Source organism: Corylus avellana, chromosome ca7 (genome assembly GCF_901000735.1).
Source record: "Corylus avellana chromosome ca7, CavTom2PMs-1.0".
NCBI classification, from domain to species: Eukaryota; Viridiplantae; Streptophyta; class Magnoliopsida; order Fagales; family Betulaceae; genus Corylus; species Corylus avellana.
The window spans coordinates 4330480-4342775 of NC_081547.1; the positions used below are offsets into that span (position 1 = coordinate 4330480).

The 12296-nt window shown below is 36.8% G+C and overlaps 3 protein-coding genes across 4 annotated transcripts; all 3 read left to right on the forward strand.

Annotated features, from left to right (window-relative positions):
• Positions 1-225: 225 nt before the first annotated feature.
• LOC132188807 (UDP-glycosyltransferase 89B2-like) lies at positions 226-1853 on the forward strand. Its single transcript, XM_059603359.1, has one exon. It carries the CDS (start codon positions 382-384, stop codon positions 1747-1749), a length of 1368 nt encoding a protein of 455 aa, XP_059459342.1. The 5' UTR covers positions 226-381; the 3' UTR covers positions 1750-1853.
• Positions 1854-1993: 140 nt separating this feature from the next.
• On the forward strand, positions 1994-3342 carry LOC132186582 (elicitor-responsive protein 3). The gene is made up of 5 exons (XM_059600561.1): positions 1994-2060; positions 2240-2305; positions 2379-2517; positions 2840-2975; positions 3077-3342. Exons 1-5 carry the CDS (start codon positions 1994-1996, stop codon positions 3230-3232), a joined length of 564 nt encoding a protein of 187 aa, XP_059456544.1. The 3' UTR covers positions 3233-3342.
• A 2610-nt stretch (positions 3343-5952) lies between these two features.
• On the forward strand, positions 5953-9458 carry LOC132187224 (rop guanine nucleotide exchange factor 3). 2 transcript variants are annotated; one of them, XM_059601464.1, is made up of 8 exons: positions 5953-6052; positions 6442-6758; positions 6833-6949; positions 7045-7199; positions 7296-7370; positions 7583-7873; positions 8089-8433; positions 9034-9457. In XM_059601464.1, the coding sequence occupies exons 2-8, from the start codon at positions 6467-6469 to the stop codon at positions 9151-9153; spliced, it is 1395 nt and encodes a 464-aa protein (XP_059457447.1). In that variant the 5' UTR covers positions 5953-6052; positions 6442-6466; the 3' UTR covers positions 9154-9457. The 2 variants fall into 2 exon arrangements, with proteins under 2 accessions (XP_059457447.1, XP_059457446.1); XM_059601463.1 differs by lacking the exon at positions 5953-6052 and having other exon boundaries at positions 6192-6758; positions 9034-9458.
• The last annotated feature ends 2838 nt before the right edge of the window (positions 9459-12296 follow it).

Sequence of the window (12296 nt, forward strand, 5' to 3'; positions counted from 1 at the left end):
CAAAATTTAATGTTTTAATTCTGGTTCAGTTGTCAGTCTTGCGTATTATATTCATGTTGAAAACAACTTTAGTGGGGAACCCTTTATTTTTATTATAATTTTTTTTTGTTGACTGAAAAAAAAAAATGATCAAGTAGGAAGATTAGGGGTAATTATTTTTTCTTTCATTAACTACAATACATTGTTAATTTGTCTCATGAACTGATAATCTTACTACCCGACCTATCAAATTACTATTTTATTCTTAAAATCCTTTTTCATTAGTCAAGTTGTTAACTCAACCTGTTTCGTGCACATTAAGAGAGTTTGGCTTAAAAAGAGAAAATCCCTCTACCATTAAATTAAACAAAGCATATTTTGATTTCCAAAGTATTTTCAGCCATGTCCTCCTCCAGTACCGGCGGGCCACACATCCTGGCCTATCCATACCCAGACTCCGGTCACATCATACCTCTTCTCGACCTCACCCACCGGTTAATCGCCCGTGGCTTAACGGTCACCGTTTTGGTCACCGCCGAAAGCCTCCCTTTACTCCAACCGCTCCTCTCTACCCACCCTTCTTCAATCCAACCCTTGGTCCTCTCCGCCCCCCCAGGAGAGAGTCGCGTTGCTAAGGTGCACGCCATGAGCCAACTTCACTATCCTACACTCCTCCAGTGGTTCCGTTCCCACCCTTCCCCCCCTGTAGCAATTATCTCCGATTACTTCCTCGGCTGGACCCACCACCTCGCTTGCGAGCTCGGCGTGAGACGTCTCGTCTTCTCGCCGTCCGGTGCCTTTGGCTTCTCGATTCTTTTGTCTCTGTGGCGAGACCTACCAAAACTTGACATGGGTTCCCCGTTATCGTTCCCCCAAATTCCTCACTCCCCGGTTTTCCCATGGCGGCAGATCTCTCGTTACTATAGAAATGGTAAGGAAGGAGACCCAGATTGGGAATCTAACAGGAGTAACATGCTCGATGACATAGCCAGCTGGGGTGTGGTTTTTAACTCGTTTGCTGAGTTGGAGCGAGTTTACTTGGAACACATGCGCGCTGAACTCGGGCATGATCGAGTCTGGGCGGTGGGCCCGCTATTGCCTCCGGAAGACAGCGTTGTAGGACCCGCTAACCGAGGTGGGCCCAGCTCGTTGCCTTGTCATGAGGTTATGACGTGGCTAGGCGCGCGATATGACAGTTCGGTCGTTTACGTATGCTTCGGGAGTCGTTTCTCGTTGCCGAGGAAACAGATGGATGCGCTGGCCGAAGCTTTGGAGTGTAGTGGGGTCCAGTTTATTCTGTGCGTTAGGCGACACGTGGGCGATGATGATGATGATAAGGAGGGAGCGATTCCTGATGGGTTCGAAGATCGTGTGGAGGGTAGGGGTTTAGTGATAAAGGGATGGGCTCCACAGGTGGCCATACTGAGTCACCGAGCCGTGGGTGCATTCTTGACTCACTGCGGGTGGAACTCAGTTCTGGAAGGGGTCGCCGCCGGGGTGGTGATGCTGACATGGCCGTTGGGCGCGGACCAGTTCACGAATGCGAAACTATTGGTTGAGCAGCTAGGCGTGGGAATCAGAGCAGGTGAAGACACAGAGAATATTCCCGAGTCGACTGAGTTAGCTCGTCTATTGGCTGAATCTGTGAATGCTACAAGGCCAGAGAGAGTCCGAGTCAAGAAGCTTAGAGACGCCGCCTTGGATGCGATCAAAGGTGGGAGCTCGGATAAAGATTTGGATGATCTCCTGAAGCGGCTAAGTGTCGCTTAGCAATTTGAATGCTGTTTTCCATGATATTTCAATAATGGAAGCTCGTCAAAGTGGAAACTGTAACTGTAATAATGAAGTATATATGTAACTCTTAATATATTTATCATGCGTTACCTTCAACCTGAAGCAATTGCTGTTTCAAAAAATATAATATAAACTGATGAAACTGTCATCAACCATATATATATATATATATATATACCCTCTGTATCGCCTTACATATCCTATATATACACAAATTAAGATGGGAGGGGGAATCCTTGAAGTGCTTCTTGTTAATGCAGAAGGCATTACGCACACAAATCTTGTTGGTATCCTTCAACTTCCTTCTTCTTTGATTATGCCAACTGCATATATAGTGTTTATTAATTATATATATATCCTCGATCTATTGTTATTTCTGTGTTTATTATCATACAATAATGTGTTTTTTTTTTTTTTTTTGTTTAATCCCTTTCGTATGTTGAATTTGATGATATTGTTGTCATAGGAACACCATCCTATTACGTCATCATCGAATGTGGAACTCAAGTACATAGAAGCAAAGCATCATCAGGTTTAGCTCATGCATGTTGCTGTTTTCCAGCACTAGTATAATTAGTAACCAATTAGTTTCTTTGTGCATGCAGGTGAAGATGATAATGCTTGGTGGAATGAGAAATTCTCCTTTGAATTCCCATGGTCTGGTTGGAAAAACTTGACACATCTTAAATTAACAATAATGGACAAAGAATTCCTCACAGATGGTGGATTTGTTGGTGGAACCATGTATTAATCCCTTTTCCTTTACCCATATAGTTTTTTTTTTTTTTTTTTAATAATCCTAAGAGAAGCCAACTCCATTATGTGTTTTGTGCGCACAAGACATAAGTTAGGGGGCGTGTGACACCCCAACTTGCTTTATGTGCACATCAGCACAAGACACAATCCAAAGCCTTAATATAATATAAAATATATGTTTTAATCCTCCTTAATTGCTCCCAAATGGAACATGGAATAGTAGATATCAAGAATGTTTTGGACCTTTTGGTGAAGAAATTTATTTAATTAATAAAATTTTTCATTTAAATGAATCCAATTTGCACTGCAGAATTCACCTTGGTGGAATAATTACAGAGGGCACTGACAGCGGTTTTCTAGAAGTAAAACCAGCTCCATACAACGTGGTGCTTGAAGATGACACCTACAAAGGCCTGATAAGGATCGGTTTTAAGTTCATTGCAAATGTAAGAATGTGTATATATATACGTATACATATTACATATAATTAGTGTGATTGATTTTGCATAATTAAGCAGATTAGAGTGCTAAACTAAACTTATTGCAGAAAGAAGCCCATGCAATAGAGAGAAGAGGACACATTGCAGAAGAGAATGAACCAAGAAAATGGACATGCAACGCCTTTGTCAAATTATGGAGAATTTCGTGGGGAAAGTTTTTATGTTTCCGTAAACAAAGGGGCCTCAAAAATAAGCTTCGCTGAGTTGGTATGATCGAACAAAAAAATACCAACGGCGAATAAAGCATGCCATCTGAGTAGAAATATACGCGAGATGATTGAGATGATAGCTAGTTTTTATTTCAGTTCACAAAAAAATAAAGTAATATTTAATTTTGAAGATTTTGAATTAATTGCATTTTTTTTTTCGAACATTGAAGAGGAGACAGGAAGATAAATCAAAACTCTTTTGGCCATTTATGTGTACCATTGAGAAAACGTTTTGAGTATTCTTTTTGATGAAATAATCATTCCATGGGTCATTAGAAGTCGTTATTTGTGGTTATAAGTACGATGTAACGGTCAAAATTAAATATCCATTAGTGAGTTACTTTTTATTAATTGCAAAATTAAAATTCATGTTAATAAACAGACAATTTCTTCTATAAATAGTCCACGCCATTTATAGAAAATCTTTACAAGATTCATTTGCAGTCTCTCTCTCCCCCAGCTTACTCTCTCTCAATATTCATTTACAATATTTATTTGCATTGGAATGAGTCTGTCTGGAGCAGATATGTTGTTATAACTGAAGATTAGTCATGGGTTAACGGATATTGTTTGAGATTGGGATAATTGTATCTTTGACGTCATCTTCGACGGTTGTAACCTCGTAACTTCGGCTATGGTTGCTTCAAAGCTTTTTACTCTGCATTGTAAGAGCTTTATGCTCGTATTATCTTCGAATGAATGTGACTGGAATGTTTTCCTCTTAAAAAAAAAAATAAAATAAAAATTCTATCCTATATATATATATATATATATATATATATATTTCATTATTATAGGCAAAATCGTGGTTAAGAGATTTGAGCCCTCGCTTAACCTCTCATAGGAAATTGGTAATATGTGGACTCTCGTATCTTTTCTAACATGTTTTATAGGCAAAATCGTGGTTAAGAGATTTGAGCCCTCGCTTAACCTCTCATAGGAAATTGGTAATATGTGGACTCTCGTATCTTTTCTAACATGTTTTATTCTTACGCTTATGCTCGTTGTACTTGTACTGCTGACGGCTTGAGTAGGATAATACCCTTTTTGTTTGGGTTTTGCTACCGTTATGATTGTACGATCCCTTGTAACCCTTTTCCCGTTAGGGTTTATGAAAATTCTTTCCATAGATTTTTAGCTTTATTCTTTTTTTTTAATAAGACTTTGTTATATTTATTTGGCATTTAACTTTGATTAATAGGACTCAGAAGAGGTGCATGAATATGTTAACGAAGAAACTTTGACCTCAATATAATTATCAGAAAGTCCTCATCAACTAAAGTTCACAAGGCTGAGAAAATGGGATGCACGTCTATCCCACGACCTCTTGTACAAATTTTGTTCACATCTAAATAACATTATCAGAGAACTCAATTAATTTCATATGATCATTTATTTAGTTTTAGTTCAAACTAATTAATAATTCATCAATTTTTATTGGAGGATTAATGCCATTCACATGCTTCATTTCTAAGCTAACCTCCGACCAAGCAAGCTACTACTAACATATTATATTTCCTCAACATGCAAATGGGATCCTCATGCTCTTTATTATTATTATTATTATTTTCTAGTTTTTGGTTCAATTAACTTTTGACAACTCAAATGGGTTTTATGCATTAAAAATTCATGATATTATGAACCCGAAGTTCCTATTCTATATACAACAAAGTTTACCTTCAAAATGACTCGAGAAAATATTTTCAATTCAATCAATAAAACTGATATGTGTCTAAAATGCACGTAATTAATATGCATTTTTAATTGTGTGATTCTCATATGTACTTTAAAAAATATACGTGACAATCACATATATTTTAAACACACGTGAGTTTAATTGACTATATTAGAGGAAATTCTTCGAAAACCTAAATTAATTAGGGTTTTAAAACTCTGTCATCATCTTATCAATTATCAAGTGTCGTGTGATTCACATGTAGATCACACTCACATCACAAGAAATATTATGTTGAAATTGTTGTTGGAATGTATCGTTTTCTGCAACTCTCAGCATTAAATATCAATCATCTTCAAAAAGCTACCAAAATTACAACTTGCTGATCATTTAAATGATTTGTTTGCCCGCTTTCAAAATCCATTTTTTTCATGGTATTTATTTCTTTCATTGTTATCATTTAAAATGGAGAGGATCCTAATTTATAATGTACATGACTCACATACAAGACAATAAATTTTGGGATGTGATATTTTTACTGAAAAAAATAAAAAATAAAAAATTTGAAGTACTATTACTCTATGAATATATCAACAGAAGGAAGAGCATCATGGGCCAAAACACAGGTATCAAGACAACATTTAATCCAAACATAACATATCCTTAAAGTCCGGTAATTTGAACATAAAAAATAGCACTGTTATTTAGTAGACTGTTATACTACTGTCATTCAATTAAAATGACGTTTTATTAATTTTTTTTTTTATTACAACAGTGCTAAAACAATCTAATAAATAAAATAACATTATTCCATAAAATAAAATAAAATAAAATACTAGAAATTACAAGGCAAAATAATGATGGTGGAACCAACTTTTTTCCTATTATAAAATTGCAAATGATATGTTGAATTTTGTTGCCTCAATAGTAGTAGTACTTCCAAGCACCAAGCCATTGTTTCTCATGATCTATTGCAAAGATTCAGCCATTCTTGCATCTGGGTCTGTCTTTCTAAAGAAAGTTCTTCTTTAGGAAAGCAAAGGTTTTTGGGTGCATAAAGATGCTTAATTGGGAGGGAACTGTTTCAAACGTTCTTCAGCTAGCTTCCAACACTTCAAATTCAAATCCTGTCAATAAAGGTAACGGGAAAGAATGTTAGACCGTTGCTCTTTTGCGAACCGTTGCCTTTTTTATTAGTTTTTGAATTTCAGTTTGTGAGCCTAGCCTCCATGGAAATTTCTACATTATAAGCTTTTGCTGCATGTTCAGTGAATTATTTTTTGTCTCTGACAAGAACAACAACTTCTCAGAAACCTCTTTTGCTTTTTGTTGCAAGAAAGAAGAAAAGAAAAGACTCATGCTTTCCTTTCCAACTCTTTATGTTCTACAATTTAAGGCAATTCCCGGGTCCAGACATTCATTCAAAGACCCACCAAATTACTATGTCTGCTAATGATCATGAAGCTCTGACTTCTGAGACTCTAGAGCCCACTAACCCAATTTCGGAGACTTTCATGATTGTATGCAGGTTTGAGCAATTAGACCATAGGTTGATGGATAATTTGTCGAATTCCGATGATTATGATCTGGGTTATCAACCTTCACCTTCTTCAGTGGATCAAAACGATCGATCGACGATGAGCGGCAGTCCTTTTGCTTACAGCAGGACTTTTTCTGAGACCTCTGCCTTCTCAGAGCCTATAGATGACAGCAGCTTTTCCAGTGAACGTTCTCCTTCCCCATGGCCGGTAGCCAAATCCAGATCTCTCACCAGACTACCAATGAAGCCCCACAAGCCACCTGTCGACGATCATAAACTTGATGATCATGAATCTACTGATTCAGGTGGGTTTGAAATTGAATAATATCTCACTTCTGCAATTGAAGCTTTGCTTAAATTTATGTGAAAATCTTGGCAGAACTTGAACTCATGAAGGAGAGATTTGCTAAGCTTCTGTTGGGGGAAGACATGTCAGGAAGTGGGAAAGGTGTTTCCACTTCGGTTACAATCTCAAATGCCATAACCAACCTATATGGTAACATCTTTTATAACATTTAAAAAAAAACAAAAAAACAAAAAAACAAAAATATTAATCTAATTGTACACATGCATCTCTGTGATCTTCTGCAGCAACTGTATTTGGCCAAAACTTAAGGTTAGCGCCTCTGAATCCTGAGAAGAAGGCTTTGTGGAAAAGAGAAATGGATTGTCTTTTATCTGTGTGTGATTACATAGTAGAATTTAGCCCAACCTTGCATGATTTAGATGACGGGACAAGTGTGGAGGTGAAGCTTTTTAGATATATATATATATATATATATTACTTTAATGGAATTCAAGTGCTTTAGCCTCTTTCTAACGTAAGTTTTGATGTCTTTCAGGTGATGGCAAGCACACCAAGATCAGATATTTGCATTAACCTTCCTGCATTGCAGAAGCTTGACATGATGCTCATAGTGAGACAAGTTTTATTTTCTAAAGTCGCTCTCTTTTAAGGTTTATTTGGGTTTGTGATATTAAAACGTGCAATTCTAAAACACGATTTTTAAAAACAAATCGCACTTCCTTGCATAACCAAATTTTTTTTTTACTGATAAAATCTTCCTCAGAGTAACACAATTTCCTGTCACGGGCCATAGTTCATGAAAGGGTAAATTTTGTTTGACAGGAAATATTGGATAGTTTTGAAGATACAGAATTCTGGTACGCGAAACAGGGGAGCATGTCAGGAAATTCAATTCGTTCAGGCTCATTCCGGAAGGTTGCTCAGCGGAAAGAAGAGAAATGGTGGTTGCCAATTCCATGTGTTTCTCCAGGTGGCGTCTCTGAGAAGGCAAGGAAGCACCTGCGACACAAACGTGACTGCGCCAATCAAATTCACAAAGCTGCCATGGCCATCAACAGCACTATTCTTGCAGAAATGGAAATCCCAGACACCTACATGGCAACTCTTCCAAAAGTCGGTCCTCATTGCTCTGTTTTTTTTTGTGTGTTGTCTATGTTGTCTGCTTGTGATATTTAGATTAGTCCCTGACATGTTCATTTTATGCATGAGAAACATAAGTTCAATGAAACAGTTGAGTGTTGTTAGGACTTTTTCAGACAATTTTGTTTCAGTGATTACAAATTTCCTGATGCTGACATGATTTTTTCTACATATCTTTTTAACCACAGAGTGGAAAAGCATGTCTAGGTGATTCAATTTACCGGTATATGTGCACCGGAGACAAATTCTTACCGGACCATCTTCTTGACTGTCTGAGTATAGCATCAGAACACGAAGCACTTGAGCTTGCAGACAGGGTTGAAGCCTCAATGTACACATGGAGGCGTAAAACGTGTTTGAGCCATTCAAAATCATCATGGGACCTGGTGAAGGATCTCATGGCTGAATCTGACAGGAGTGACAAAAATTATGTTCTAGCAGAGAGGGCAGAGAGTTTGTTGTTCTGCCTCAAGCAGAGGTATCCTGAGCTGTCGCAGACAACCTTGGACACAAGCAAGATTCAGTACAATAAGGTAAGTGCATGCATGGCCATCTATAAATTTCATGCTCATTCATTTGTGAAAAAAAAAAAAAAGAACTTCACACCTCTGAATTATTACGCGATTTGACATACCCTTGAACTTTGAAACTTCTCAATTTTGACTTCTGAACTTTCAATTGCAATTAATTTGAGCACCTCTGTCAAATTTTAAATGTTAAAAATGATACAATGACATTTATACCCCTGACTTTTTTTTATAAAATTTCAAATTTATCCTTAATTTTAAATTAATTTTTTTAAAACAAAATATTATTAAAAAAAAAAAAACAAAAAAAAAGCAAATCACAAGGTGACCCACGGTTGGGCCACCTTGAGACCCCTTTTTTTTTTCAAAATTTGTTTTTTCCATTTTTTTTCAATTTTTTTTAATAAAAAGAAAATTGAAGGGTAATTTTGTCATTATAAGGGTTTTAACGGCAAAAAATGACGGAGGGGTCTATATTGAGAGGTTTCAAAGTTCGGAAGGGTGTGTCAAATCGAGTGGTAATTCAGAGGTTTAAAGTAAAGTTTCAAAAAAAAAAAAAAAAAAGACAAAGCATTCCAACAGGCAATACTGAATTACTTTTTGCAGGATGTGGGGAAAGCAATACTAGAGAGCTACTCAAGGGTGTTGGAAGGCGTAGCATTCAACATTGTTGCTTGGATTGAAGATGTGCTTCACGTAGACAGAACGATGAGAATTGAAGAATAAAGCCAGAAATGGATCCTACATCAAAGAGGAAGATGCATCTTAGTCTCCTCTAAGCTGATCATTTCCATATTTTTGCAGCAAACTTTCCAAGAAAAATAGGCAGTGGACGATGATCCTAGGAAATTTAAATGTATTTGTACGAACTTGAATACGTAAAACATCATCTACATCCATTTCATTGCGTTTAAGCATAACTTGTACATTAGCACCAGCAATAGTAATTCAGCAGCTGCACAAATCCCTCTGAAAAGTAGTTGGAAAATGTGTCAAGAATCAGGTTTCTCCAAAGCTAAAGGAAGAAACATGATGGGTTATTAATTTCAAGCTTCTATCCAAATATGTGATTACTAAAAGGACAATGAAATAGACGCTCAACATTCTTTGCTTATCCATGTATAGAGATTATAATGAAAAGACAATAATTACCAATAATGAGTTGCTAGGAAAACTAACTTACTCCCCTAGCCTCAAACTGATGATACCTCATTTGCAATTACCCTATCAAATTTTTGAAAATGACAATCAACCCCTTCCAATTATCTACCACTTTCAAAACATTTTCTATTTACTTGGACAAAAATACATCACACAACTCACATGCCACTGAAATTGTCCATTATATCTCTATTAGATATGTGAAATTAAAATTAGCCCTAAAATTAAAAAGAAAAATAACCTACTCGGCCATGGAGATGGTCTCTAGACGTGGAGACCCACGACTAGACCACAGGCATCTAGCCATTAAGACCCATGACCGTGGAGAACCACAGCCATGCGATGGGTCTCTGGTGGGTCTCCTTCCACAGGGGTATTCATGGCCAAGCCGATGTGTCTCTAGGCATAGAGTCGTGGGTTTTTTATTATTATCCGCGAGTGACAGCAAGTTACAGCTTCTAAGCTGTTGAGGGTCAAGTTTGACATTTAGAAGGAGAAAAATAGTTTAAAGTCAACTCTTGCGATTATGAAATAATATTATAAGATTGCACTTTACCATCACATTTCATGAAGAAATGTAAAGTGGGTTATCAGTATCACTACAGCTGCCACAGCCAGCTTTTGTCGTTAAGAACGTGCAAGAAAGTCAGCGAGGTTAGAATTATTATTATTATTATTATTATTACTTTTAATTTTATTTTGGTTGAATTCATTGGTCAATAATTCATATCCTACGTATTATTGAACAAATCAACCCTAGTTCCCAGAGATGAGGAAATTCACTCCCCTTCAAAACAAAAATAATAATAATAAGGAATTGTTCTAATAACACCATTTCTCAACAAGGCATCAAAAACTGAGTGGTTCACATTTTTCATTTGTGAAAACTCAAACCAATTCATGCAATTACAAGAGTCAGGACAACATTTCTTATCTTACACCTGTTATGAAGCTTCAAATGCATTACAATCTATAGGTTTTTGGCGTACAATCAGCAACACTATACTAAATATTACAATCATCAAGTAGAAACTACCAGTCTACCACCGTATAAATTTCCACCTATAAGCTACGAGCAAAGGAATATCAACCCGCCAATACCAGTTTCTTTGTTTGTAAAGCAATTTCATAAAAAGAACCAGTAAACTCCAGGGCGTGGATTCGTGTACAAGCATAAAAAATGCATTTAAAAACATGCACCCAACAACAATCTTGAAGCAGAGCAATGGATTAGGCAACCCCAATGCAGAAATATAGACTAGGATAACTGCAAGCATATAAGAACCTTTGGTTCGGAGAAGAAACAGCTCCCAAGTTTCTGGGAGTCGTCGTATGCCCTACACTTAACATAGCTTTACTGCTCCAAAAACAGAAAGAACAAGATAGAAAAGAGCTTGACCTAGCAAGGAGGAGGATAATGAGCCAATTTGATCTCAGGAACTATAATACCGAAGTATTGAATCCCAAATAAATGGCAACTAATACCAGGCCAATGTATATCCAGCTGAACATTTCAAGATTATTCACTCCACACGACAAAAAGAAGTTCAACATACCAGGAATCTCTTCTTCAATAAAATTATAATAAGGCTACACTTTGAGCTGTTTATTTAAATTAACAGCTAAAATTGACATCAGACCCACCTCAACCCCTCTGTGCAGATCTTTATAGTTGAAAATTACAACTGAAGAAGTATACAAATGCCTGATAGTACTGAAACTATAAATAGCATTGATTGATTTCATTTTACCAAAAGTCAATACTAAGAAACCGACTATAAACAGCCAATTCCTCTAACAGTGATCCATTACTTATCAAAACTATCCATACAGAGAAAAAGTATGTGCGATCCATACCACGGATTTTCTTTTTAAATTCAAACTAAAGCCCTCTTCTGAAAAGCACATCACAGCACGAGTTCTGGGATGTGATAAATATGCCAAACCCACAGCTAACCACCCCTTCCCTCAAACTACCACCAAGCATAGATAATTACAAGTAACAAATAAAAGTAGTAATTTTACAGAGACTGCTTTTAGGATGGCCTACAAATTTAAGATGCCAAGTCAAGCGCCTTAGACAATAGCAATCATGAGTTAACATCAAGAAATACTGGAAAAATGGATTCATGCTCCAAAACCAGCTGTTTCACAAATTACAGCCATACATGTCCTCATTCTTGGTGTTTGCCATTCTCTCAGATGCATCCACAGGTAAGCATTTTACTTCTGTGGATACTCGGACCAATCAGAACTCGTTTTGGACTAAAGCATACGAAGAAATTCAGTCCCATAAAGGTTGTCCACATTGAAGCACATATGTTATGAAACAAGCATCAATTACTCTTCGCCTACTTTTTCCCTTTTATATCTATGTGCAAAAAGTACATAATCTCTATGTAATAAATGTAAAGACAAAGTGCATTGTGGAAAAGTGCAAGTTCTTGAATATTGACAAAGGGGAAAAAAATTTCGGGACATCCAAAGAAGGAAAGGCGAAGTATCTATTTGGAAAGGAGAGAGTGTGTAAATATGGACAGACACGCATAAAAATTAGTTAACACATAGGTTTGCTTAGTGCATCTCTGAGCGTGTGCATGCACGCACACATATATAAGCATATACGTGTATATACATAACATGTGTGGCTGCACCAGTATGTTTGAGGGAGAGAGTGAAAGATGCAACTAGAAATTGATGAGCGTGGA

What these genes read in the sequence shown, in the direction of transcription:
- LOC132188807 (XM_059603359.1), top strand. Translation starts at nt 382, where the DNA reads ATGTCCTCCTCCAGTACCGGCGGGCCACACATCCTGGCCTATCCATAC.
- LOC132186582 (XM_059600561.1), top strand. Translation starts at nt 1,994, where the DNA reads ATGGGAGGGGGAATCCTTGAAGTGCTTCTTGTTAATGCAGAAGGCATT. An exon ending in TAGAAGCAAAGCATCATCAG is followed by an intron (nt 2,306 to 2,378) that starts GTTTAGCTCATG and finishes TTGTGCATGCAG; the next exon opens with GTGAAGATGATAATGCTTGG. An exon ending in GTTTTAAGTTCATTGCAAAT is followed by an intron (nt 2,976 to 3,076) that starts GTAAGAATGTGT and finishes AACTTATTGCAG; the next exon opens with AAAGAAGCCCATGCAATAGA.
- LOC132187224 (XM_059601463.1), top strand. Translation starts at nt 6,293, where the DNA reads ATGTTCTACAATTTAAGGCAATTCCCGGGTCCAGACATTCATTCAAAG. An exon ending in TGCCATAACCAACCTATATG is followed by an intron (nt 6,950 to 7,044) that starts GTAACATCTTTT and finishes GATCTTCTGCAG; the next exon opens with CAACTGTATTTGGCCAAAAC. An exon ending in ACATGGCAACTCTTCCAAAA is followed by an intron (nt 7,874 to 8,088) that starts GTCGGTCCTCAT and finishes TTTTAACCACAG; the next exon opens with AGTGGAAAAGCATGTCTAGG.